General features: G+C 57.0%; 4 protein-coding genes and 1 non-coding gene across 10 annotated transcripts in view; 2 read left to right on the top strand and 3 right to left on the bottom strand.

Moving 5' to 3' along the window:
* The first annotated feature begins 1,037 nt into the window (after positions 1 to 1,037).
* On the top strand, positions 1,038 to 6,139 carry PLK3 (polo like kinase 3). Its single transcript, XM_040627373.1, has 15 exons — positions 1,038 to 1,401; positions 1,608 to 1,715; positions 1,804 to 1,920; positions 2,060 to 2,189; positions 2,271 to 2,358; positions 3,251 to 3,346; positions 3,433 to 3,631; positions 3,748 to 3,871; positions 4,056 to 4,147; positions 4,388 to 4,481; positions 4,617 to 4,700; positions 4,795 to 4,957; positions 5,095 to 5,224; positions 5,393 to 5,506; positions 5,616 to 6,139. The coding sequence occupies exons 1-15, from the start codon at positions 1,192 to 1,194 to the stop codon at positions 5,805 to 5,807; spliced, it is 1,941 nt and encodes a 646-aa protein (XP_040483307.1). The 5' UTR covers positions 1,038 to 1,191; the 3' UTR covers positions 5,808 to 6,139.
* A 12-nt stretch (positions 6,140 to 6,151) lies between these two features.
* DYNLT4 (dynein light chain Tctex-type 4) lies at positions 6,152 to 7,524 on the bottom strand. The gene has a single exon (XM_008699303.2). The coding sequence runs from the start codon at positions 6,880 to 6,882 to the stop codon at positions 6,157 to 6,159; it is 726 nt and encodes a 241-aa protein (XP_008697525.1). The 5' UTR covers positions 6,883 to 7,524; the 3' UTR covers positions 6,152 to 6,156.
* A 664-nt stretch (positions 7,525 to 8,188) lies between these two features.
* Positions 8,189 to 13,797, top strand: BTBD19 (BTB domain containing 19). 6 transcript variants are annotated; one of them, XM_040627371.1, is made up of 8 exons: positions 8,189 to 9,081; positions 10,353 to 10,566; positions 10,671 to 10,724; positions 11,860 to 11,919; positions 12,021 to 12,089; positions 12,167 to 12,298; positions 12,423 to 12,548; positions 12,720 to 13,797. In XM_040627371.1, the coding sequence occupies exons 1-8, from the start codon at positions 8,996 to 8,998 to the stop codon at positions 12,852 to 12,854; spliced, it is 876 nt and encodes a 291-aa protein (XP_040483305.1). In that variant the 5' UTR covers positions 8,189 to 8,995; the 3' UTR covers positions 12,855 to 13,797. The 6 variants fall into 6 exon arrangements, 4 of the variants coding, with proteins under 4 accessions (XP_040483305.1, XP_040483306.1, XP_040483303.1 ...); XM_040627372.1 differs by lacking the exon at positions 8,189 to 9,081 and adding an exon at positions 9,613 to 10,141; XR_005834177.1 differs by lacking the exon at positions 8,189 to 9,081 and having other exon boundaries at positions 9,617 to 10,566; positions 12,720 to 13,270; positions 13,545 to 13,797.
* Positions 13,798 to 16,977: 3,180 nt separating this feature from the next.
* LOC121102151 lies at positions 16,978 to 17,093 on the bottom strand. Its single transcript, XR_005834239.1, has one exon. It is a non-coding gene; the product is annotated as a U5 spliceosomal RNA (small nuclear RNA).
* Positions 17,094 to 19,682: 2,589 nt separating this feature from the next.
* The window catches only part of PTCH2 (patched 2), a 14,641-nt gene continuing 9,198 nt past the window's right edge, over positions 19,683 to 25,125 (bottom strand). The window contains exons 12-23 of the mRNA XM_040626605.1: positions 24,673 to 24,798; positions 24,461 to 24,579; positions 24,008 to 24,356; positions 23,532 to 23,844; positions 23,299 to 23,441; positions 23,032 to 23,212; positions 22,594 to 22,874; positions 22,347 to 22,484; positions 21,046 to 21,188; positions 20,863 to 20,962; positions 20,394 to 20,461; positions 19,683 to 20,205 (exon numbers count right to left, since the gene is read on the bottom strand). Coding sequence (XP_040482539.1) covers positions 19,863 to 20,205; positions 20,394 to 20,461; positions 20,863 to 20,962; positions 21,046 to 21,188; positions 22,347 to 22,484; positions 22,594 to 22,874; positions 23,032 to 23,212; positions 23,299 to 23,441; positions 23,532 to 23,844; positions 24,008 to 24,356; positions 24,461 to 24,579; positions 24,673 to 24,798 — 2,304 coding nt within the window. The 3' untranslated portion in view covers positions 19,683 to 19,862. The remainder of the gene's footprint in view (positions 20,206 to 20,393; positions 20,462 to 20,862; positions 20,963 to 21,045; positions 21,189 to 22,346; positions 22,485 to 22,593; positions 22,875 to 23,031; positions 23,213 to 23,298; positions 23,442 to 23,531; positions 23,845 to 24,007; positions 24,357 to 24,460; positions 24,580 to 24,672; positions 24,799 to 25,125) is intronic.

Raw genomic sequence — 25,125 nt, 5'->3', positions numbered from 1 at the left:
CAGCCGGTGCTTGGCACTTAGCAAGTTCTCTCAATAGATCTTCAAGGGCTGAGTGGCTCCATAATTGATCGAATGGGACAGAGCAAGGGCAGAGAGGTGAGAAGGACAAGGCCAGGGGGAGGCCTGTGATAACTGGGACAAACACTCCAGAGGGGTTAAGACCCCACCTCTCTCTGTTTCTGGCCCTGGGGAGGGTGGGCATGAACTAGGGGTCTAGCGGTCCACATGGCCCCAGGACCACCTGCCCAATTGTCCATCACTAGATTTGAGAAAAGCCTAATTCCCATTCTTCACTTTCTGGCCTTCTGACTGCTGACTCAAGGCACTAGGTGTTTTCAGGTAAAGGTAATAGGGGACCCCGCCAGACCCCGAAATCTAACTCTCAAGTTTGTGGAGGAGGGTAACAGAGGATGCGACTAGGCACATGGTAAAAACCTTGTATGCTGGGCTGTTTGACTCCAAAACTCAGCGTGGCAGCCTCCCCCCTCCTCCCCCGCCCCCGCCCGTCCCAAGCCGTCCCAAGGCTCAGGAGTGTGCAATTCTTTCCAAGCCCTAAAGGGGGTAGTACAGGGCTGGGCCCGGGGACTGGCCGAGGGCGTGGGACCCGCGGAAGATCTCGCGGACTCTAAAGGGAGTGTTGGTGACGCCCCCTGGCGAAAGCGAGCGCCGCCCCTGCCTCTCCCTTCCCGCCAGGATCGCTGGTCTGTGTAGTTGCTTGGGGAAGTTCCCCAGATACCCAGCCCCACTCAGACTTCCGAAAAAGCCCCGAAAGATGGGGAAAGAAAGAGACCCCCATGAACGGGACCCTCGGTCACCAGGGCGTAGGGAGTGGGGTACGGAGAAACGGCTGACCCCTACATTCTGGTCGCACCCGCACGGTGACTATCAGTACGGTTGCGTCTTTAACGCGTGGGTAGCAGGCTGGGCCTGGACTTGCATTGGGTGGGAGGAGGAGCTTCTCGGTGACGTGCGGCCTGAGGAGGGGCGTGGCTTCTAGGTGACTCGCCGCCTGGAAGGGGGCGGGCTCTTAATGACGAGTAGCCGGGGAGGAGACAGCCGTTCATTGATAAAAACGCCGGGCTCCCTCGGGCGCAAGCGCCGCGTAGCAAATCCCGGCAGCTCCACGCGCGGTCCGGTCCGGGCCGGGCGGAACCGAAACAAGCCGGGTCCGCGCTGCGACTTACCGCCTGCATGGAGCCTGCCGCCGGCTTCCTATCCCCGCGCCCCTTCCCGCGTGCGGCCGCCCCGCCCGCGCCCCCTGCCGGGCCCGGGCCGCCTAAGAGTGCCATGCGGGGACCTGAGCTGGAGATGCTGGCTGGGCCACCGGTGACAGACCCAGGGCGCCTCATCACCGACCCGCGCAGCGGTCGCACCTACTTCAAAGGCCGCCTGTTGGGCAAGGTGAACTGGTGGGGTGGTGTGCTAGCGAGGGGGGAGGTCCCGCTGACCTCCTTGACCGCGCCGGGTGGGGCGGGGGCGCTTGTCCTGGGCGCGGGGACGCGGGGACGCTTTTCCTCGGCGCGGGGACGCTTGTCTTCGGCGCGGGGACTTCTGCGGGCCAGACTTGGCTGTCTTGGAGCGCTCTGCCTGATGCCCGCTCCCCACAGGGGGGCTTTGCCCGCTGCTATGAGGCCACTGACACAGAGACCGGCAACGCCTACGCGGTCAAAGTCATCTCACAGAGCCGCATCACCAAGCCGCATCAGCGCGAGAAGGTGGGCCCGGGCCCAGCGGACCAGGGGTGGGGCGGGGACAGTGGTGAGGGAGCCCTTGAGGGATGACCACCCCGCGCCCCCACTGCAGATCCTAAACGAGATTGAGCTGCACCGCGGCCTGCAGCACCGCCACATAGTGCGTTTCTCGCACCACTTTGAGGATGCTGACAACATATACATTTTCCTGGAGCTCTGCAGCCGAAAGGTGAGCCATGACTGAGAGTGGGAGAGGGAAAAGGGACCCTTGAGACCCAAAGCTGGAGCGCTGCCTCTTCCTCAGCGAGCACGGATGGAGGGAGGGTCGGAGAGGGCGGATCAGGGGCTGACCCGGTGGCTCTCCGCAGTCCCTGGCCCACATCTGGAAGGCCCGGCACACTCTGTTGGAGCCCGAGGTGCGCTACTACCTGCGCCAGGTCCTTTCCGGACTCAAGTACTTGCACCAGCGGGGCATCCTGCATCGCGACCTCAAGCTGGGTGAGACTCCTGGGCCAGCAGGACTGGGGGTTGGGGAGGCAGAGAGAAAAGACTCTGACACACCTCTCTGCCCCCATTCAGGGAATTTTTTTATCACTGAGAACATGGAACTGAAGATGGGGGACTTTGGGCTGGCAACCCGGTTGGAACCCCCGGAACATAGGAAGAAGTGAGTGTTTGAGGAGAGGGGTGGCCAAGGTCTATGTGACACAGATGACGTGCGTGACAGTGAGTATGTATGTGGGAGGCATGATGACCGCCTGAAGTGTGTGTGTGATAGATGGGAAGGGATGATGGGTGTTTGTGTGTGTGGGGGAAGGTGGAGGTGGCAGCTGGGCTCACTGGGACGGGTGGAAAGGCTGAGGGTCCTGTTGGTGTTTGAGGTCCTGAGACAGGTGGGGGTGTAAGGATTCTCAGAGCTGTCTGACCTGATCCTGTGTACGGATGGGGCAAGGTGACATAAGCAATGTGTGTGAGACAGACAGAGGGTGGGAATGGCAGGACATGACACCCTGTGTAAGAAAACCCTGCTGTGGCCACGATGACTGGGTGTGAGTGACAACAGATAGCATGTGTGGCCGATGAGTGTTTTGGGGGAATATGACAGCTGGTGTTGGTTTGTGTATGGCACAGACCATAGGAGGTGACAGCCTGTGTGGGTGTCTGACAGACGGGAGTGGGGGACTGAGGAAAGGGTCCATGATGAACCCTCTGCTAACGTTGGAGGAGGGGGCTGGGGTGGGGGTCAAGGCCTCCCCCTGTCCTGCAGGGCAGCTGAGCAGCTGGGCCAGGCGGGTGGGCGGGGACTCAGCTGCTGTCCCCAGCATCCATTGTCCCAGGACAAGCAGGAGTTCTCTTGCCTTTGGTGACAGGCAGCTGCTTTGTCTGGACTCACAGTGGGGGCAGGGAAGGGGGGGGGGGGGGGCAAGCAGGAGTTCTCTTGCCTTTGGTGACAGGCAGCTGCTTTGTCTGGACTCACAGTGGGGGCAGGGAAGGGGGGGGGGGCGGCTAGCCAGGCTGGATCTGAATCTTCTCCTCTTTTCCTCCCTATCCCTTTTCAGAACCATCTGTGGCACCCCCAACTATGTGGCTCCAGAAGTGCTGCAGAGACAGGGCCACGGCCCCGAGGCAGACGTGTGGTCTCTGGGCTGTGTCATGTGAGTCCCGGGGTCATCTGTACACTGGGGGTGCCCCGGTGGGGTGTGCCTTCCGCTCTGCTCCTGACCTTATCTCTGCCCTGCAGGTACACACTGCTCTGTGGGAACCCCCCCTTTGAGACGGTTGACTTGAAGGAGACATATCGCTGCATCAAACAGGTTCACTACACACTGCCCGCCAGCCTCTCACTGCCTGCCCGGCAGCTCCTGGCTGCCATCCTTCGAGCCTCGCCTCAGGACCGCCCCTCTATTGACCAGATCCTGCGCCATGACTTCTTTACCAAGGTCTGTAGCTCCCCAGACATCTAAGTCAAGTCTGCATGTTCCCAGGGGATCCAGTGGGGGTAGGTGACAGGTCTCCTGGGGCCTCCCTTCTTTGCTCACATGACTTTCCTCCTCAGGGCTACACCCCTGACCGGCTCCCTGTCAGTAGCTGCGTGACAGTCCCAGACCTGATACCCCTTAACCCAGCTAGGATCCTGTTTGTCAAAGTTACCAAGAGCCTCTTTGGCAGGAAGAAGAAGAGTAAGTCTGGAATGTCAGTGGTTTTGAGCATATAGCATGGCAGGAGTCTTGGTACATATATTGTGGGGGCATGAGTGTGAATGCCTTTGAACCCCTGGGGAGAGCATGTGCCCATCTGTATCCCTGCAGGAAGCCCAGGGGTGGGGGCGGACAGGATATGAGGGTTATATCTTCCCCCACCCAGGTAAAAACCATCCTGAGGAGCGGGACGAGGTCTCCTGTTTGGTGAACGGCCTCACTCGGACGTCCATTGGCCATCAGGATGCCAGACCTGAGGTGAGGTGCTCACATGGGTCGTGTGCCCTGACTCACTCTCACCCTAGCTGCTGCAGGAAGCCTGGGATAAAAGAAGCTACTGAAGCATCCAGCCTCGTGGCAGCCTAATTGGCTGTGTCTCATTAGCCAGGCGGGGCTGACCTGGGGTGCCCTGGCTGCCAGGGCAAGGCTGGGCCATGGACTCTCGAGGATTTGGATTTTGAGGCCTATCTCACTCCCTTCCCCTACCCAACCCTCCAGGCTCCAGCAGCTTCTGGTCCAGCCCCCCTCAGCTTGGTAGAGACAGCGCCGGAGGACAGCTCACCCCGTGGGACACTGGCGAGCAGCGGAGATGGTGAGCAGCCAGGAGGATGAGAGGTGCTAGAGGTTGTCGGGGCTGAGACCAGGGTCAGGGGGAAGGAGTGTCAGAGAGACATGGCCGGTGTCCTGGTGAACTAATGCCGAATTCCCGGTGCCCTGTTCCCCTCAGGGTTTGAAGAAGGTCTGACTGTGGCCACAGTGGTGGAGTCAGCCCTCTGTGCGCTGAGAAACTGCCTAGCCTTCATGCCCCCAGGTAAGGGTGGGGTCCGGAACGGTGAGTGGCGGTTGGGAGTTCTCTGGCTGAAAGGTTGGGAACAGGTCCTCACTTCCTTCCTCTTCCATGACAGCGGAACAGAACCCAGCTCCCCTTGCACAACCAGAGCCTTTGGTATGGGTCAGCAAGTGGGTTGACTACTCCAACAAATTTGGCTTTGGGTATCAGCTGTCCAGCCGCCGTGTGGCTGTGCTTTTCAACAATGGCACGCACATGGCCCTTTCAGCCAACAGAAAGTAAGTGCTGTCCGGGAGTGCCTTGTATCTGGCCGTTGTGCCCAGCAGGGGTGTGCTCCTGCACTGGGTGTCCTGGGGTCTCCAGGGACGGGCGTCAGTGCCGGGCTCCCTCTGACCTCTCGTGTCCTCTCCTCCAGGACTGTGCACTACAACCCCACCAGCACCCAGCACTCGTCCTTCCCCGTGGGTGCTGTGCCGCGGGCCCTGCAGCCGCAGCTGGGTGTCCTCCGGTATTTTGCCTCCTACATGCAACAGCATCTCATGAAGGTGTGCGGGTTGCAGTGGGGCACACTGAGGACGAACACATCCTAATCCCTTCCTGTTCCTCTTGGCGGGAGGGGTGGGGACTCCGAGCTAGAGGCTGAACCTCTAAGGGAGACATCAAGGGGCAGGGGCGTGACTCCTGTCAGACAGGTGACCTGCTCCTGCTCCCAGGGTGGAGATCTGCCCAGTGTGGAAGAGGTGGAGGTGCCTGTCCCCCCACTCCTGCTGCAGTGGGTCAAGACGGATCAGGCCCTACTCATGCTGTTCAGTGACGGCACTGTCCAGGTGAGAACCCCTCCTGGAGTCGGGGGGAGGGTCTGGGAGCCCCATGGTGCTGGGGAGGAAACTGGACCGGCGGCCTAGACCCTGATCAGTGCCCCCCTTCTGCGCACAGGTGAACTTCTATGGAGATCACACCAAGCTGATCCTCAGTGGCTGGGAGCCCCTGCTTGTGACTTTCGTGGCCCGCAATCGCAGTGCTTGTACTTACCTCGCTTCCCACCTTCGGCAGCTGGGCTGCTCCCCAGACCTGCGGCAGCGGCTCCGCTATGCTCTGCGTCTGCTCCGGGACCGCTGCCCGGCCTAGGCCCTAACCTGCAGGGCAGGCCATGACATAAGCCTCAGGTCTGAGGCCTGTGCCTGTAAGGCTCTGGCCCTTACCTTTGTGGGCCTCCCTGTCCCTTTGGTGCCTCACTGGGGGCTCTGGGCTGAATCCCCCAGGGAATCAGGGACCAGCTTTACTGGGGTGGGAGTCTGCCTGTCCCAGCAGCCTCCTACCCCTTCTCCAAGAAAAGCCTGAGCCTTAGTCCCCAGCTAGGGGGTGTTATTTATGGACCACTTTTATTTATTGACAGACATTTATTTATTGGGATTGAGCCCCGGGGAGGGCCTTCTCCTGGGATAATAAACCGTTTTTGCAGAACTTGGAGGCTTCCTCACTCGCAGTAGAGCCCGTGGACCACGGCCACAGCGAAGAGGGAGGCGTTGGTGAAGGCGGCGGAGGCCAGCCCGTCGTGCTCGGTGTCCCAGAGTGCGCGGCTGACCACGTGCACGCCCTGGCCGGCGCGCGGCCCGAGCACCACGTTGCACACCAGCTTGTAGCGTGGGGGACAGAGCTCACGCAGGCGCACACGCACCAGCTCGCACAGCTCCTGAGCCAGCGGCCCGGCCTCGGTGCCCGAGTAGCAGGCGTGGCACAGCCTGGTGGCCAGCGCCGCCTCCAGGGAGTGCTGTACGCGAGCAGCCTCCCAGCGCTCCCCTGGCGCAGGCTCTGTGCGGTAGGAGGGCGCCACCCGACGCAGGGGGGCCAGCGGCAGCCCTGAGAAGCTAACCCTTGAGCCCAGAGGAGGCACTGGGCCCAGAGATGGTCGCCGACCCCCAGGACCTGCACCTGGTCCTGCCAGCGAGTTGCGACGTGAGAAGGATGAGGCAGGGCCCAGCACAGAGCCACGACGGGAGGACGGGCCCAGACCTGCCAGTCGGGCCTCATCAATACTGGGCAGGTGGCCTGGAGGCCTCACCAGCGATAGTTTCAGCCCGGGGTCTTTGATAGTGTCCTCTTCCTGACGTCCGGGGGGCACAGGCCTGCCAGCCATGGACCTGGTGGCTGGAAGACCCACACTTGGACATGATGGCCTAAACTGGCCGTCTTTGTACCCCATCCAGTCTTTTACTCCATGATGAGGGTTTTTACCCCCAACTCCTTCTTACCTGTGTTCTGGGGACAGGTGAATCAAATAGTCCGGAACTGCATGGATTCCTAGGTGCTTAGAGGGTTAAGGGCCGTTAAGGACATAAGCGGTGCTGCTCAGACTATCATCCTGGGCTAGCCCCTGCCCCCTGAGCTTCACTCTCCCCTGGGCACCATGGAGGTTAGCTAAGTGAGCTCTAAGGACACCTCCTAGTCTCCCTTCCACCTGACTTCGCCAGCAGAAGGGGGAGATAAGTCTGCCCTTGGTTCGCCTCAGCCTAGACTGGTGCCTCAAACCCCTAACCAGAAGGAGACACAGACCCAACTCCTTCAACCCCACAGATTCTTCTAGCCTTGTGGGTACTGAATCCAGCTGTCTTCCACCCCTACCTGCTTCTAGGGTGGCGGACACAAAGATCGCCCTCTGCTTGGCTGAGGCTGGAGGCAGGTGACTCAGGAAGCTCCTTCCACCCTCTGCATTTGGCCTCTGGCCCTACCTCCAGAATCAGTTCTGGGATGAATGCCCTCTTCTCCCGAAACTCCCGCAGGCACCTGAGTCACCTGCAGCTGTTGGCTTCCAGACTCCCTCCTAGCTCCGGGTTTGCTCTCCCAGCCTGCCTGACTGGCAGGCAGGAAGGTAATGGCCCCTTGTGTTGTGGAGTTGCCCTGGGTTACTGAGCAGGCGCTCCTGTTTGGTTCCCTCCTTCCAGTCCTGGCTCTGGCTTAACCTGGAAGTGTTACTGCTGTGAGTATGTGCTGAGTGGGGGGTGCCTGAGTCATCAGGGAAGAGGGGCTAACAGGGGCCTAGAACCCAGGGCATACCACCACCACAAGGACTACTCGAGGGGCAGATGCAGAGAGGGGCTCCCAGGGCTCTTGAGCTGCTGTCCATTTCTCCCCTTGTGAAGGCTGGCTCTTCGGTTGTGAGCAAGTTGCAGAAGCCTGGGATGTGGGGAGACTTGAGCCTGCAGGGGTGGCTGCTGAGGAGAATCAGGATCCGGGCCCACAGGGAGGAGGTCAGGGCTCTCTGTCTCCCCATCAGCCTCAACAAGGACAAACATTTCCGCTCCCTGTGCAGAGCTGGGGTGGGGCTTGGATGACTTCCTCAGCTCAGGGCTGTGTGCAGGGGGAGGGGAGGCCATCGGCCCTGCCGGTGGGAGCAGACCTGACGCAACACTGGTGCAACAGTGGTGACTGGACTTGGCGGTGAACCAGAGCCCAGCCTCGTGACCCCTGCTGACCCCAGTGCCCTAGGGCTTGTCCCTAGCTGGCCACACCTCTTGGATGCCCAGAATGCCAGCCCCCTAACCAGGGTTGCATTTTAGGGATGCCAGAGGCCATGACGCCTCTGTCAGAGCTGACACCGCCTCACCTGACCTTCCTCTGGAAGGGACACGACTGCCCCCTCTCAGACCAGCCAGTTTTGGTCTTGAAAACTCCATGGGGGTGAGGAATTTCCCTGTTGAGGGGCTTCCCTAGGCCTGGCTAACCTGATCCTGACCCTGTGTGCATGTGAGGGGAGGGGTAGGAGGGGCAGGGAGTTTGAACTCTGAACCCAAGACAGACAGGGGCCTGGGTGCTAAGACCCTCCACTCAGCTTCCAGCCCCTCTGAGAGCTAAAGTTTTCCCTGGGCCTGTGGAGATGGGCGGGGCCTCTCAAGCCGGGCTCCAGTTTCTGTGGAAACCCACAGGCTTCCCACCCACTGCTGCCTGGGCAGGCTCCCAGCTGGGGCCTCATCCGCTGCCAGCCTCTCCTCCCCAGTCCAGTCGGCTCCACCCTCAGCCACTCTTGGCCCCCTCCCCGAGTCCCCATCCCCTAGCCCAGCCTCTGGCCTCTTCCACTGGCCTCTGATGCCTTCTTAAGGAACCTGGGCCTCTCCTGCCCCATCCCTAAACTTTAGCTTCTCAGCTAACAGGCTTCCCAAGCTCCTGCCCCTCCCTCTCAGGCCTTTCTAGTCTCCACACCAGCTGCTGGGCCCGGCCAGGCCTCCTGCTCCTTCCCACCTACCACCTCCCACAGACCAAAAGACAGCAGGCCTGCTAGGCTCTTATTCTACCCGCTTACTCCCCTGCCCCCCCCACCCATGGAGACCCCAGGACTGGTTGTGCACGGGGAGGCTGCACCCTTTTCCACAGCACTCCGAAGCCTTCTCAACAATCCCCAATACAGGTGAGGGGGTGGGCCCTGTTTGTGGGTTTTCCCTAACTGGCTTTGCTGGGCCCCATGACACTGAGGAAGCCTTGGGTACATAGGAAGTGGGGAAGACAACCCTCCTCCCTGGTGAACTCAGTCTGGGGAAGTCAAGTGTGGAGAATGACTACAGGGCACTCAGTGTCCATGATGTCCTGAGAGCCAGAGGTGGGGGGTGGGCAGTGGGGCCTGGAGCCCGGAGCAGCAGTGTGACTTCAGGCAAAGGCCTTCCTTTTTTGGCTCTTGAGCTCCTGGCAGAGAAGAGCCCTTTGCCCCCTGGATCCTGAGAGATGGGATGTAACTTGAGTCCCTCCCTGGGAGGCAGAGGAGCAGATGACCCTGTTCTGGGAACGGGGGATTCACAAGAGGAACAAAGCTCAAGGGACTGAGTGAGCCAGAGTCTCAGACAGGAAGTAGTTCAAGGGTGCTGCCTAGGGCTCACTGCCCAGGCTGCTAGTGGTGTCGGCAGCCAGGGATAGAATACGGGGGCAGGGCTGGTCCGAACTGGAATGTAGCCTTCTGTCCCCACCGCCTGAAAGCTGGGCTCCTCAAGGCTTGGTGACTCCCATAACCCTACTGCTTTGGGGATTGCAGTCCGGTCTGAGTAGTGAACCCCTGGCCTTGGACCTGGGACTAGGAGGCTCCAGAAGCTCGAGCTGCATTTCCTGCCTCCTACCCCCTAAGCTGTGGGGAGGCCCGGAGGCTGGGCCGGAAGTGATTGTGACAATGGAAAATGTGGTCTGGTCTCATGACGGTGTATCGCAGCCATATCTGTCCACCGCCAGTGCGCTCTGCACCGCCGCTTCCCCCCTCCTGCCTGGAGGAGGCGGGGAAAAAGCTGAGTTTGCAGAGTGTGGAGGAAGAGCCAAGAAGAGCTTCCCTTACCTCAAGCCTCAGGCTGGGGAGGAGAGGAGTAGGTAGGCGCAGTCTTGCATCAGCCTTGGTGCCTCCTCAGTGATCAGACCTCACCACCTCCTCTGAGGCCTGAGGCGTTGGGATTACTCTCCCATTTCATGGATGAGAAACCTGAGATTCAAAGGTATAAAGTCACTTGCCTGAGGCACCATAGGGTGGAGCTGGGACTAGAATCCAGGAGTGTGTATGGCAGACCTTTGGCTGGAAGGACTAAGACCTGTCCCTTACATGACAGATTTGGAAATGAAGGCCCAGAATGGGCAAAGGCAAAGCCTAAGAGTGGTACCCCAAGACCGGCCTCTTCTTCCCTGTTTCTCTCCTCCCCTTTCCCACAGTGATGTTTGCTTTGTGGTTGGTCAAGAACGGCAGGAGGTGTTTGCCCACCGGTGCTTGTTGGCCTGTAGATGCAACTTCTTCCAACGACTTCTGGGCCCAAAGCTGGGCCCTGGGATGCCTAGCCCCGTGGTGCTAAGCACCGTGCCAGCTGAGGCCTTCCTGGCGGTGCTGGAGTTCCTGTACACCAACAGTGTCAGGCTGCACCGCCACTCTGTGAGCCCGCTGGGCGGAGGTCTGGGTGAGAGAAGGAGGGAGGTGGGCTGAGGGGGAGGGGCAGGAGAAACTCTCTTCCACTCCCGCGACTGCCCACTCTGCAGGTGCTGGAGGTGCTGACAGCGGCTGTGGAGTACGGGCTGGAGGAGCTGCGAGAGGTGGGTGTGTATGGCAGGTCCCTGTCTCATTTCTCTTTCCTTTTATGGGCTCTGTTCACACCGTGCCTCACACACTCAGGCCTGGAGAGGCACGTGTACTGACACATGGACAGCTGTGTAAATAGGCCTTTATGTATGCCTGTGTGCAAAAGGATATGTGCGTGCTGTGTGTGTGCTGTGGGGGCATATGGGGTGTTTATGGCTGATGCCATAGATGCCAGGATAAGTCAGCCTTGATCCTTGTTCTTCAAAGAGAGATAGACACATGAAAACCCGTAACCCAGGGACATAAGAAGGGTGATAGATGAGGGTATATGGTGCCGAGACTCTGCAGAGGGTGTCTCTGGTATTGCCATCAGGGAGAAAAGAAGGGAAGACTTCTTGGAGGAGGAAACACGGTGTTCGATCAGGTAGAACAGGTAGGAGTTTGCTCAGAGGGGGAGTGGAAAAGTGGCATTCTAGTCACCGAGGCACAAAAGGAGCTAGCGAGCCATTTAGAGAGGCTGGACCAAGAGTGTGAGAGGAAGAAGACAGATGAGATTGGAAAGGGTACCAGGGGCTAGATCATGCAGGACCTTCAAGATTTTGGACTTTATTTTACCCGGAGGGCATGGAGATTCATTGGAGGTTTCAGGTAAGGGAGTGAAGATTTGGAGCTAAGGGAGAAGTGAATGGGAGAGATGGGAAGGGCTCCCCAGTCCAGCAGGGATGAGTAGCAGTGGAAGCCCAAGAGAAAGGTGCATGACTCTGAGAGAAGTGGACCTGGCATGACCCAGCACTTTTCTGGATGTGAGGGTGAAAGGGACTGGTCGTGGATGAAATTCAAGTTTCTGGTTAAAACGAAAGGGTCTTTGAGTCAGGAGCCGGTACAGTGGAAGAAAGGAGTGGATTTTTACATGGCTTTCATCTAGTGGGATTACTGGGGAATGTGCTGGAGGTAGACCGCTGGACCTAAGGTCTAGTCCCTTGGGCTTGCCAAGTCTCGGCCCCTGGCGATTCCTTGCCTCCCCGGATCTGCGAGGTCACGATGGGCTTGCGGCTGCTTAGTTGTCTGCGTGGCTCACTGCTTCTGGGGTGGGGCTAGGGTTCTGGAGCAGAGACACCTTGGCACAACCACTTTCATTTCTGTTCCCAGCTGTGCCTGGGGTTTGTGCTGAAGGTGCTGGATGTGGAGCTGGTTTGTGAGGCCTTGCAGGTGGGTGTTGCTGGACAGGCTTGTAGGTGGGCGTCGGCGTGGAGGGCTGGACTACATGGCCTTCCGGCCTCCCTCCCTGACGCCCTTCGTTCGGTTTCCAGGTTGCCGTAACCTTTGGCCTGGGACCGCTGCAGGAGCGTTGCATAGCCTTCATAGAGGCCCACAGCCAGGTATCGCTCCCCATCTTCACACTCCCAAACCCTCACACCTCATTCTGCTCCTCCCTGACCCGCTCCTGGACCCACAGGAGGCGCTCCGGACCCGCGGCTTCTTGGAGCTGTCAGCGCCCGCGTTGCTGCCCCTGCTGCGCAGCGACAAGCTGTGTGTGGACGAGGCTGAGCTCGTCTTGGCTGCCCGGAGCTGGGCGCGCGTGGGCGCGGTGAGCTGGGGCTACGGGGGACCCCGCGGTGGGGATGCGGAAGGAGGCTTGGGGCGCAGGAACCTGGCAAGCGGGTGGCGGGGCAGGTACCCGGCCCGTCCGGGCTTAGGGCTGGCGTTCGCAGGCAGTGCTGGAGCGGCCCGTGGCCGAGGTGGCGGCCCCGGTGGTGCGGGAGCTGAGACTGGCCTTACTGGCCCCGGCGGAGCTGAGCGCCCTGGAAGAGCAGAACCAGCGGGAGCCGCTCATCCCGGTGCGGAGCGGGGAACCAAACTCAGATCCACTCAGCAGCGGGGGGTGGGGTGGGGGGTGGGGCGTGGGGGTTGGGGATGGAGAGGAAGCGCAGGGGTGGGGGGTTACGGCCCAGGGTCTGCGGGGCGACGGGGGTACTGCCTGACTTCGCCGTGACCGGCCTTCCCTGCAGGTAGAGCAGATCGTGGAGGCGTGGAAGTGCCACGCTCTGCGGAGAGGGGATGCGGCCCGGGGCGCCCCGTGCCGCCGCCGCAGGGGAACCCTGCCCCGCGAGCATCACTGCTTTCTGGACCTGCCCTTTAAGTGACCAAGGCCGCGATTTGCGAGGAATTCTGGCCCTGTCCCAAACTACAGCTCCCAACATGCCTGGCGCTCACAGGGGCCTTCCGCCCCCAGCATGCTCTGCGAGCCAGGCGCTGGAAGAATCTCAGTTCGCGCTGCGCTGATGGGGTGGGGGGGAGTGGGTGTGGCTGGGACGGGGCGGGGCCGGGCCCCAAAGCGATTTCCTTTGCACCCTTACCCTGACACTCTCGTGGGACTCTGGCCACGCGGTCCCGCCGCATTTACTTTTATAACCACCACAGGTTTTCAGCTCAGCTCCCTCTTTATTCCAGACCTACCTCTTGGAGATCTCTCCAAATGCCGGACAGACACTTCAGACTCAGTTCCAAATTGAGCTGCCTTCTCATCTTTCCCAAGTTCTGCCCCCATCGTGTTTCTCATGTACGTGGGTGTCTGAGCCAGAAACCTGCATCTCAGCCTTGCCTTACTCCTCTTTCTCACATCTGCCTCCGGTGGCTTCCACCTTCTAAGAGACTGAGGGGTAGCAGAATGTGCCAACCCAAAACACGCCTCTTTGGGCTAAGGGTTATTTTAAATGGACTATTCTGAGAAACAGTGGAAGCTGTGGAAACAGTAGACGTTACCCTTTTGTAAGGGAAATTTATATTTAAAAAGGAAATCTCCGTTTGTAAGGGTGTCTCATTCTCTGTACCAGGAAAAGAAGGATGATGAACTCACAGGATTTCAGCGGAGAAGGCACCCATTGAACTCTGCTTAACAAACCTTGTTTACTGTGATTTTCCTGGAGGCTCCCCCGTAACTGTCTTCCCTACACTTTTCTTTCCTCTTGAGCGTAAGATGGTTTTTCAGCAGGTATTTTAGGCCGCCTCAGGGAGGTACTCATTTTTCCCTGGGTATCTTCCACGTACACATGAGGTATACATGTTAATAAACTTGTTTTTCTTTTGTTAATCTGTCTTATTACAAGGGTCTCAGCCAAGAGCTCAGAGAGTAATTTTTCCTCCCCTATGAGATCTTTCCAGTTGGTTCAGTTCTCTTAGCTTTAGTTCACCCAGTCCTGTCTGTGTTCAGAATGAATGCAACAAGCTCTTAACAGCCTCCCGCCTTCTCTCCAGTGCAGCGCCTGCCATGCCCCTCTTCCCGCCAACCATTTCCCACACTGCAGCAGACTTGCTTAAGATTGCCAGCCCTACTCCCCGTATTAAAGCACTCAACATCCCCAATGCTGTCAGGACAAGATACACCCTATTTCAGACTCAGGACTCAGAATTACTAGTGGTAACTCTTCTGTCGACCACTGTCTTTGCGTTACATCCCTTGTCGGAAGGCAGTGCATTTTCTGGCTGTGCATTCACTCTTAGTTCTTGTAGACCCCCCACGCTACCTCTTTCATTCGTTACACATTTGTCTTCCTGAGGGTCTGAATCTCCCTGAAGAAAGACCCCTGGGCCTGGAGTGGGGCCTTATTTTTTGTTCCCCAGTCCCTGTCACCTACTCAGTACTCTGTAAATGTTAGGTGGTGACTTTATTTCCTTATTTAAATGCTATTTTATTCCATAAAGAGTTTTAAAAGAGCTGTAAACCAAGATACTATCAATCTAAAACGAAGGACAGTAGATTAGAAGAAAATAAGGTTAAACTTCTGTCTCTGGGATTTTATACAATAATATGTTGCACGTGGATTAGAGACAGGTATTTGGCATTACCTCTCAAGCCTGAAAATGTGGTTACTCATAGTACCACTTCATGATAGCGTTGTTTGGATAATGAGAATTGGAAACAAACTTGATGTCCTGGTTTAACCTAGAAGACTGATTAACTATGATATATTTCTACCATGATGTAGAAAGATATCTGTGACCTTTGGGAAAAAAAATTCAGTGCAGACCAAGTACAGCATGATTCCTTTTGCCAAAAGAAAAGGTAGTGTGGGGGAGGAAGAAGCTTTCCTTGCCCTCTTAGGGTCCCTGGTTGGATCTGAAAATTAAACTGACAAAGACGGATTAACAGGAGAAAAGACTACAGATCTATTTAAGATGTGTTATTTATTTGTTTGTTTTTTTGTTTGTTTTTATTTACATAATCTCTACACCCATCGTGGGACTCATACAACCCCAATATCAGTAGAGTTGCGTACTCCAACTGAGCTAGCCAGGTGCCCCAATATACGTTTTAGTAATATGGGACTCTTTATAAGGAAATGAAGACAAGAAGAAATGGTTAAGGGGCGCCTGGGTGGCACAGCGGTTAAGCGTCTGCCTTCGGCTCAGGGCGTGATCCCGGCGTTATGGGATCAAGCCCCACATCGGGCTCCTCCGCTATGAGCCTGCTTCTTCCTCTCCCACTCCCCCTGCTTGTGTTCCCTCTCTAGCTGGTTGTCTCTATCTCTGTTGAATAAATAAATAAATAAAATCTTAAAAAAAAAAAAAGAAGAAATGGTTAAACCCGAGTATTTTTATGCTAGGTTTGATGAAGTGTGGATAGTGATGAAGGAATATGATGGTTTAAAGAGTATGAGGTAGGGGTGCCCAGTTGGCTCAGTTAAGCGTCTGCCTTAGGCTCGGGTCATCATCCCCGGATGGGCTCCTTGTTCAGTGGGAAGCCTGCTTCTTCCTCTCCCTCTGCCCCTCCCTCCTCCGCTTGCGTGTGTGCGTGCGCTCTCTCTCTCTCTCAAATCTTCAGAAAAAAAAAGTGTGAGGTAAGTGTAGTAAACTGGGGGAAACTTAACGAGGCCTGTTTGGATTTGTAGTCCCTTTGACCTTGGAGATTAGGATGACTCCTTGCCTCCAGTATAGGGGGGTAGGGCTCACTTGGTTTTAATGACCAGTTCCAAGGGAGAAGGGAGGGTGTGGGGTAGGGTAGGATGGGGAGGTGACAGTGACTTTTCTGGTTTCTCAAATTGCTTAAAATATTCAATATGCTAAGGTACTATATTTTGGGGTAGCATGTACTGAACCCCATCACTAGCACAGTGATTAAGAGTATGTCTCTTCTTGGGGCGCCTGGGTGGCTCAGTCATCAAGAGGCTGCCTTTGGCTCAGGTCAGGATCCCACATCAGGCTCCCTGGAGAGTCCTCTCCCTCTCCCTCTCCCTCTCTCCCTCTCCCTCTCCCTCTGCCTGCTGCTCCCTCTGCTATGCTCGCTCTGTCTCTGTCAAGTAAATAAAACCTTTAAAAAAAAAAGTAACATTAAAAAAAAAACCACCCAATTTCTCTGTGTGTGTTGTGTGGAAGTTTGGGACAAAATGGTAGGAGGGGATGGGGTGCAGTCTAAGGAGAACAGTTAGGGAGGGGTTTTCGCCTGAATCCATCAAGAGCTCTTCTAGGACCAGGGTGGAGTAGGTGAAACGTAGCCGCGTGAAACATACACTTTGAGTATGGTCATCAATGGGATCTGCCGATGGCTGTAAATTTGTGGACCGTCACCAGCTATGAGATGGTAGTTACTTAGAGGCAGAGAATTAAATGAGTTTGGACAAGAAGATGCAGATAGGTGGGAAGAGCTAGGTCTAATATCCAAGGACACATTTGGTGGCTGGCCCTATCCATTCTCTCATAATGCTTCTGTATGGCATTTATCACTGAGATCGTAAATTACTTATCCTGATTATATTACTTGTCCAATTTTTTCCAGTGCTGGGTTCTACTAGTAAACTAAGCCCCTTCCTTATAGTAAGGAATCAGGAATCTTCAGCATGAAAAACCGGCCCAGAGTGAGAGTTGGAAGGGAGTGCATCGGTGTGAAAGAAGTCATACCAAACTGGGGCGCAGACAGCTAGGGAGTCTGAGGGGAAGTAGCAACTACTGTGTTCACCCCTTCCTGCTGTATCTCAAGCAGAGATACGAGGAGAAACATGCATGACTTTCTTTCCCTTACTGAGAAATAAACTGGGATTACTTGCAGTTGAGCACTACTAGAAATAAAACAGCAAAAAGAACTCGAAAAAAAGATTACTTACCCCAACACGAAAAAAGAGTAAGGTTATTCCTATTCTTTCGGGAGAATATCCCTGCATAACAGCAATCAATTACAAATTTGCACTTTATTTTTATAAAAAAGGAGTTTAAAAGAACTATAGAATCATATTAATACTACAAGCATTTCTATTTTTTAAACCACAGAAAAGTAAGCCTCTTTCAATGAGGCCTCAAAAAATTGGGTTAAAACTCACAATTGTTCCTCTCCACGGAAATCTTTAGTAAAAGGCGAAAGATTTATACGATCTGAAGAGAAACCAGAGTATACTCTCACGCCCCCGCTTGGAACCTCCTAGAACAAGACAACACTTAGCACACTTATGGTTGTTCAGTGTCTGCACGGTTCGTGCTCCCTGCCTGAAATTTGTACGGACCGTAGGTTTAGAGCAGGCAGCATGCCCTACCATAGTGCACAAGTCTCCGTGGGGCTGGAACTCAAGCATCGTGAAACTGCCTTTTCGTGGTGCACCATGGGTATGCAAATCACAGGCGGCTCCGGGCTGGTGGAAGACACCAGCCGTCGCGGCGGGGAGGCGCCAAGGGGACCCCTGGGTGGCAGCTCTCCCTCTTTTCTCTGCGGTCTGCACGGGAACCCGCGCCGGGTTTGCCCAGAGAGGTAAGGGTGCTTCCCGCTGGTGCCAGGCCGGTGTCGAGCCCTATACCGGGGCTGGGGCTGTTAGTCCGGATTGTTGAGGTGCCGGCTTATCATTGCATACTCCGCCCCGAGTGCAGAACCAGAAACGGTAGAGCAAAGGCTTTCAGGGGCCATGGGATCTCCTGGGAGGCACATCACTACCCCTCCTGCAAGAGATAGCGTCCAGTTTATTTATTAAAGGATGGTTCCATCAAGGAGGAAAAGTGTTCTTAGCAGAGGGAACTGCCTGTGTGGAATTATAGGAGATGCACACGGCAAGTAATTCAGCCTGTCTAGAGTGTAGTGTGTCCGAATGAGGGTGGGAGTCTGGCTAGGCACTGTCTGGGAGAGAGCTGGAGTGATGGCAGAGGCTAGAGTGAGTTGCCCCTGGAAAGGGCTTGGATTTCATCGTGTCCTGGATGGGGAGCCACGAAAGGGTATTGAAGTCAGAGGACTGAGTGGTGTGAGGTGCCACCCAGGGTGGGCTGCCCTGCAGGTCCTGGGACTTGTCTCTGAGACTGAACGTGATTCATGCCCCTGGACTGACCATTCTTGGGATGGTCCAGCTCCAACTGGCTGGAATCCGTTCAGTTGCTGCCACACCAGGACACACTTTCACGTTTCAGGGTTATTCCCTAAGCACTCAGAGCAAAAACTTTTAGCACGGCTAATATCTACACAAAGTACAAAACCAGAGAGCGCTTATGAAATACCAGGTTATTTCTTACCTAAATGAGTTCATTGAAAACCCTGAGGGGAAAAAAAAGCACCCTACGGGGTAGGCTCTGATCTTCCCATTTCATAGATGAAGACGCGGAAGTGATGTTAGCCAGCTTTTCTAGGCCACTCTGCTTTAAGTGACACAGTAGGCTGACATCCTTTACGCTATTCCAGCTCCGCGAGCTCTCCCACTCCACCAAAAGCCCCTCCATAGTGGCCCAAACACGACCAGACTGAAATCCAGTCTCCATCCCCTGCACGTGCTGGATGCACCCCCTACTTTAGGCTCAAAGCCAACTACTCACTTCTTTTAGGTTCTTTTAGGCATTTTAGTGTTTTTTTTTTTTTTAATTAATTATTTATTTATTTGACACAGAGGAGGAGAGAGAGACACAAGCAGGGGGAGCTGCAGGCAGAGGCAGAGGGAGAAGCAGGCTCCCCACCGAGCAGGGAGCCTGATGCGGCCTCGATCCCAGGACTCCAGGACTCCAGGATCATGACCTGAGCTGAAGGCAGATGCTTAACAGACTGAGCCACCCAGGCACCCCCGGCATTTCTGTGTTGATTCAACTGCTGTAGGTTTGTTTATGTATATAACGAATTAATTTCACATTCGAAACATGATTTTTCTGGCCTTTAGCCTGGTGGGTGGGATATGAGAAGGCAGTGCTCTTAAAAGTGGGGTTGTTTCTGGTGAGTGGGTGGCTGAACCCAGGGTGGATATTTGTGTCTCTTGAGACTGAACCCTAGAATAGCTGGGGAAGGACAAGAAAAGCCCCCCCTCCCCACCTCATAGGCTGAGGTGCTCTATTCTAGCCCTGGGGTGTGGCCAGAATCTTCAAGGCCTCTGTACGATGGGGCTACATGACATCACAGAAGGAACAGCTTAAATACGGCACCTCATTGGCTGCTCGCACAGTCTCAATTTCTGGACAGTTGCCCCGCTCATCCATCCCCTGGCTCTCTGGCCAGAGATGCCCCTGGGGCATCAGGTTGCTAACTTGCAGAGGCCTCTTGCCCTCGTTTGGTTTAGACAGAAAGTTCCCAAAATATCTCCCCAGACCCTGCTCTTCCCCTCTCTGCTTCAGCTGGCTACTTTCCTATCTGCTTCCTCCTCACCTTCTACCTGTTGCCTGGCTCTGCCCTCCACCCGGGCCCCCCATGCTGCTGAAACAGAAGGGTGGACAATGAGCTGGAGAGGTGTGCAGGGCTGGCTTATGATGACTCTGAAAGCCACACAGTAGAGCTTGACAACAAAACACTTGCAGCATTTCTCATACTAAGCACTTAGCCCAGGTCCTGTTACCAGCCATATGACCAACGTGCTTGCTGGACATCGTCTTCACTGGCCAGGTGAATAAACAGACCAAAATTACGCGACAATTTAGCACCTGGGGCCTTTCCCTCCCAGGACTAGCGTAGCCCCAGGAACTTAGACCATAACACTCTATACTTGCAGACCCCCGTTTGTTCAAAAGGAAACCGCCAAAGTCATTTGAGATGAGTTCATATAGAATATATTTCACTCTTTAAAAATAAAACTTTCAGCGTAGCTAACATCTATACAGACTACAAAAATAAACATCTTCATATAAATAATTTATGTGGTAGGATGTGGGCAGAGATACAGACAGCCCACTCAGGAGTTACCCAGTGTGGGGGCCAGGCCTCGCGAAGGGTGCTAGAGGACCCCTCCGTCTTGGTCTGCGAGGGGCCAGTGGCACAGGGCGGGCTGGGGGAAGAGGGCCGTCCCGCAGCCTGAACCGCAGCCTTCTCCCCCCAGCTGCACTCGCCCCGGCACACAGAACGCGGCGTGCGAGGCTGCCCCGAGCCCAGAGGCTGGTGGTTTCGTATGACAGCAGGGAGGTCTGTGACGGCTGAGGCAGGGGACGGATGCAGGCAGACAGCAGCAGTGGGGCTCTCCGGGTGTCCGCCCTGCGTTCAGTAACCCACCCGTTGCTTCCCAGTGACTTCCTGTGGCCCAAGCAGGGTCTCCATGCTTCAGGCGCTCCTTCACCCTGTGGCTGGACACGGGCCCCTAGAACTGAGGTTGCTGGAGCCGCTGGCAGCTGGCGTGGCAACAGGGGACCACGTGGGCTCATCGGAGGCTGGGTGGATGTAGGCACCAGGCAGTGGGGGTGGGTGGAGGGCCACTGTCATGGAGGTAGTCACTCTGGCAAAGCTCTGGGGCAGGGTGGGGGACAACACCCACCTGAGCCCTCCTTCCCGTGGAGCTGGGGGGCTGAGGACCTCCGGGCTTTCCTTGTACATCTGTACCACCTGGGGGAGACACCGGTCCCAGTGAGCCCAGGGGTCCCAGGACCTCAGTCCCCTTCAGCAGCTCACTGGTGCATCACCATGATTGTTGGGAAGCTGTGGCCCTTGTTGGCTTCCAGAAGGATCCAGAGCTGATAAGGGACAGGGTGTCAAGTCCTAGGACAAACCCCTTGCTCTGGACCCTAAACGCTAAGGTGGGTCCCAGAAAAAAGCCAGGAAAGCTGAGGGGCAGGGACATGGTGTTTGGGCAAAGGGAGAGGCTGCCACCTTGATCTCATGGGGAGGGTCCTTGTGAGTTGAGTCCTGTCTTTTGGCACTGAGGAGACTTTTTTCCTGGCTCTGTCTCTTCCCTTGCCTGTCCCACCCCATCCTCTGGGCTGGGAGCAGGGGGAGGGTGTGGTCACCTCAGGTGGGGGGCCCAGGATGGACAGCAGCACAGGCAGCAGCACGAGCCCATGGAGGAGGCCCAGGAGTGTGAGCACCGTTAGCACCACGAAAAAGTACCTGTGTGGGGGCAGCTGGTGAGCCTGGGGAGCCCCTGTGGCCAGCGCACGCGGGCCGGGCCGCCCCGCCCAGCCCTCCCCTACCTTATGATGAAGTCGAAGTTGGAACCAGCAAGCATGAGCAGACCCAGCAGTGTGGAGACGGCCCCATCGGTCACTGGAGCAAACGTGTGCTCCAGGGCGCAGGCAGCCCGCAGGTTCCGGCTACCCTGGGTGGTCAGGAAGCCCTGTGGGGACAGAGAGGCCCTGTGGCTGCTCCTTGGCCGGCCATGCCCCCGACTTCTCATCTGTCCCTAGGGCTCACGGGTCGGGTGCACTGAGTTGGGAACTGTACAGGAAGTGTGCGTGAGTCTACGTAGGTAACACTGCAGTGAGACACAGAGAGAAGTCTGGAGTAGCTGGCAAACAGAGCCTGTCACCTGCTCTTGTAAAGAAGTGCAGCCACACCCACCATTTACACATTATTGTCCGTGGCTGCTTAGTGCTCCGATGGCAGGACCCCGACAGAGACTCTGACCTGCCAGCCTAAGATATTTACTGTCTGGCTCTTGACACAGTTTGCTGGCCCGGCCCAGAAGTCCAGGAGGACGACACCAAAGTGGTTACAGTTACTGCTAGGATGAGATTTCAGAGGATTTCTATTCTTTCTTTGTATGTCTCTGCATGCTGACTTTTCCGCACTCCAAGGAGTGTATATGGTTCTTGTCATCAGGACAGGGCTATTGTGGGGGGAAAGGAAGGGAGCCGTTTGCGGGGTCTAGCCAGGCTCGTGTCGGTGCTGCCAGCTGGTCTACGACCCCCACCCCGCGCTCACTCCTCCTCTGCCAGAGCGCCCAGAGCTTTGGGAGAGGCCGAGACGCTCTGTCTTGCAAGAATCCCTCCTTGACCCACGCTGCCATCCAGCTACCGTCCCATTGCTCTGATCCCTTCACAGGAAAACCATCCAAAAATTACTCATTCCCATTTTCTCACCTTTCATTCTGTCCCCATTTTGGTCAGGCCTTTGTCCCCTCCTCTCCGCTGAAATGGCTGCTTATTTGTTTATATGTTTATTGTTTCTCTCTACACTGTAGAACAGAAGCTCCTTGAAGGTAATGCCTGTCTGTATTGCTATCGTATCCCCAATTCTTTTTTTTTAAGTTTGTGTATTTAAGTAATCTCTATACCCAACGTGGGGCTTGAACTCATGTCCCTGAGATCAAGAGTCACATGCTCTACCAACTGAGCCAGCCAGGCGCCCCTATATCCCCAGTTTTTTTGGGGGGTGCCCGAACAGGGACTCGAAACCAATTCTTAAATAGTACTTAGCACAGAGTACGTGCTTGATAAATATTTGTTGACTACTGAATCGGCTGGTCCACCCCGCCCCCAGTGCCTGTGCTCACCAGAGCCACGTGGACTGTGAACTCAACACCAATGCCCACAGAGGCCACAAGGATCACCACGGGGACGGCACTCAGTTTGATGCCCAGGAAACCCATGACGCCAAAGAGCTCCACAGTCATCATCGCCAGGACCAGTACCTGGGGAAGGCAGGGCTCACCCAGGGCTCCTGGGAGAAGGGACGATGGGCAGGGCGGGCAGGGGCAGGGAGCCACGGGTCTCTCTGGCCTCATCCCTGCAAGGACTCACTATGAGGCCAGCCGTCCAGGGGTTGAGCAGCAGCAGGGCACAGACGAGGAAAGTGCATACCAGCAGGATACAGATAGCCAGCAGGAAGTAGCGCCGCAGGCCCAGATACTGCTCCCAGAAGAGGAAGGGGGAGCCGCTGGGGTAGGCACGCACCCCGGCCCGGCCTGCCTCGGCGCACGCTGCCCGGGCCCCCTCGATGGCCTCCACGAAGTCCGCGGTCTTCTGGAGGCCACGCAGTAGGAAGGGGAACTGGGCAAATTCCAGGGGCTGGGCTGCTGGGACTGCAGAGGGTAGGGGGTAGCAGGGAAGGGAGGGGGTGGCCAGTGAGCATGGGGAGCAGTGGGCAGGGCCTTAGGGCAGGGCCTGTGTGGGCCCAGGCTGAGGCTTTTGCTGGGCTCCCCGCCAGCACCCTCCGACCCAACGTCCGCCGGGACTCACTGCGAAGGTTCTCCCCGGTGGTGTCGTACTTGTCGTGCAGCCACTCGGGAGGCGGGGGGTAGAAGTTGGCCTGTGAGGCTGCCAGGCCCAGTGGGTCACTGCTCACCCACATGGTCAGCCCCACGTAGAAGACCTCGGGTGGAATCAGCCCCTCCTTATCTACTAGCTTCCTTGTGGTCAGCTGCAGAGCAGAGAGGGCTGAAAGTCTGGGCCCATGAGGCCTAGGGCCCGTCTGTGCCTCCCGACCCTTCCAGCCCCCCTTCCAACCTGGTTGAAATCCAGAGGCTCTTGGGCGTCCCCGGTCTGGATGAGCAGCTTGTAGGCCAGGGCCCCATCCTCGGAGCCGTTGCGGCACGAGTGGCGGCTAATGCGCCCGGAAGCCCAGTCCTGGTCAAATGCAGCCTGGATTCCTAGGGGAGAAGAAGGGAGGGAGCATCAGCCTGCGGCCCCAGGGGCTCCGGCCTGCAGCAGCCCTCCCCGCCAGCTGCCTTGCCTCTCACCCTGTAGCCAGTTCCGGTAATAGTGCAGCCAGGTGCGGGGCGCATGGGTGGCAGGGGCGGGCAGCACGGCCTTGAGAGAACTGAAGCGCTGGTGCAGATCAAAGAGGGCGCGTTGGGAGTGGGCGTAGTCAAAGCCACCCTGTGTCACCAGGGCCACCTCGTACAGGGAGAAGTACCTGAGCTGGGCGCTCAGGAAGGCGTGCTCCTTGGTGCCCCGGGGCACCACATCCGTCAGGGCCAGCCCGTCCTGCACCAAGGTTGCTCCGTAGAGGCTCAGGCCCAGAAGAGCCCCAAACAGCACCAGCACCGTGGCCTGTGGGAAACGGCGACTAAGCTGGAGGCCCAGGGATGTCCGTGCCCCCCGCCCCCCCCCAGTGCTGGGGCGGGGGGGCTCGGCCCTCTGCCCTTCTTGGGGCCCAGAGACACCTAAGCCTCTGGCCTGGCTTGCCGCGACATCTCCAGGCCCGGAGGCTTACCTTGCTGTGTGACTGGAGCAGCACGGGTGCGAACTGATAGCGGGCGAAATGGGCAAGATTCCAGCGGGCACAGGGCAGGGAACTGCAGGTCGCCTTTTGCCTGGGCCCCTCCTCTTGGCCTAGGAGGTCCCGTGTGGACCCTCCTGGGCTGAAGAGCTCAGAGCCCAGCGGGTCGGAAGGTGGGGGCACCAGGTGGGCTCGGGGAGGCAGGATGGTGACGACATGCTGGCTGCTGGCTTCACAGTGGGCGAAGGCTTGGACTGTGGCAGTCAGGTGGGCAATGCCCACGGGTACTGTCCTGTCCCCTAGCTCCTGGGGCAGAATCTGAATCACCCGCGCAGAGCAGGGGCTGCAAGAGGCGGAGAGGAGGGACGACAGGTGTGTGGGAATGCCGGTGAAGGGACGGGGCGGGAAGGGGCCAGGGAGGTAAGGGCGGGCGCGCAGGGACGGTACCTAGAGAAGCAGCAGAGCACGTCGAGGCGCTGGCAGTGGCGCCGGAGCAGGTCCAGGCTGAGGACCGCCGGGAAGACCAGCAGCACGGCCGCAAAGTTGCAGCCGACCACGATGGCTGCCTGGGGGATGGACAGGAGGGACACAAAGGCTGAATGAAGCAGGCCCTCAGCTTCATGCTCGCCTGGAGCCCGGGCCCTTTCCTGAGGCCTCACCTGCAAGGAGAAGGCCCGCAGTGCAGGGATGGGAACGAGGGCGGCCATGAAGAAGGCAACCATGTGGTTGATGGACGTGAGCGTGACACTGGTCCCCGTGCGCTGCAGACACTCGCCTGTGCGCTCCTGCGGGGACAGGGGAGGAGCCGTGGGTCCTCAGGGTAGAGCGGAGGGGAGACTTGGGAGCTTGGGATGGCAGAGGGGGGACAATAACCACGTGGAGGCTCATGCTTAGAGTACCACACAGGCGTCACGCACAGTGTCGGTACCACACACACGTCACGCACACTGTTCTGAGCATTCAGCTGGACTTATCCCCGATCCTCACAATACCCTCACGACACAAGCACCATTGTCAGCCCTGTTTACAGGTGAGGAAACTGAGGCACAGACAGGTTAATTACCAGCCTCAGGTCACATAAGCCAAGAGGCTCTTTTTTTTTTTTTTTTTTT

This window comes from Ursus maritimus, unplaced genomic scaffold (assembly GCF_017311325.1).
Source record: "Ursus maritimus isolate PB19 unplaced genomic scaffold, ASM1731132v1 scaffold_12, whole genome shotgun sequence".
Taxonomy (NCBI): domain Eukaryota; kingdom Metazoa; phylum Chordata; class Mammalia; order Carnivora; family Ursidae; genus Ursus; species Ursus maritimus.
This window is presented reverse-complemented; position numbering and strand designations above follow the sequence as displayed.

Bases quoted from the DNA above. Each gene is read 5' to 3' on its own strand.
- DYNLT4 (XM_008699303.2), bottom strand. From the start codon at position 6,882: ATGGGGTACAAAGACGGCCAGTTTAGGCCATCATGTCCAAGTGTGGGT.
- BTBD19 (XM_040627369.1), top strand. From the start codon at position 10,204: ATGGCAGACCTTTGGCTGGAAGGACTAAGACCTGTCCCTTACATGACA. The intron at 12,090-12,166 runs GTATCGCTCCCC...CTGGACCCACAG, and splicing joins TCATAGAGGCCCACAGCCAG to GAGGCGCTCCGGACCCGCGG. The intron at 12,299-12,422 runs GTGAGCTGGGGC...TGGCGTTCGCAG, and splicing joins GCTGGGCGCGCGTGGGCGCG to GCAGTGCTGGAGCGGCCCGT.
- PLK3 (XM_040627373.1), top strand. From the start codon at position 1,192: ATGGAGCCTGCCGCCGGCTTCCTATCCCCGCGCCCCTTCCCGCGTGCG. The intron at 4,482-4,616 runs GTGAGCAGCCAG...TGTTCCCCTCAG, and splicing joins ACTGGCGAGCAGCGGAGATG to GGTTTGAAGAAGGTCTGACT. The intron at 4,958-5,094 runs GTAAGTGCTGTC...CCTCTCCTCCAG, and splicing joins GCCCTTTCAGCCAACAGAAA to GACTGTGCACTACAACCCCA.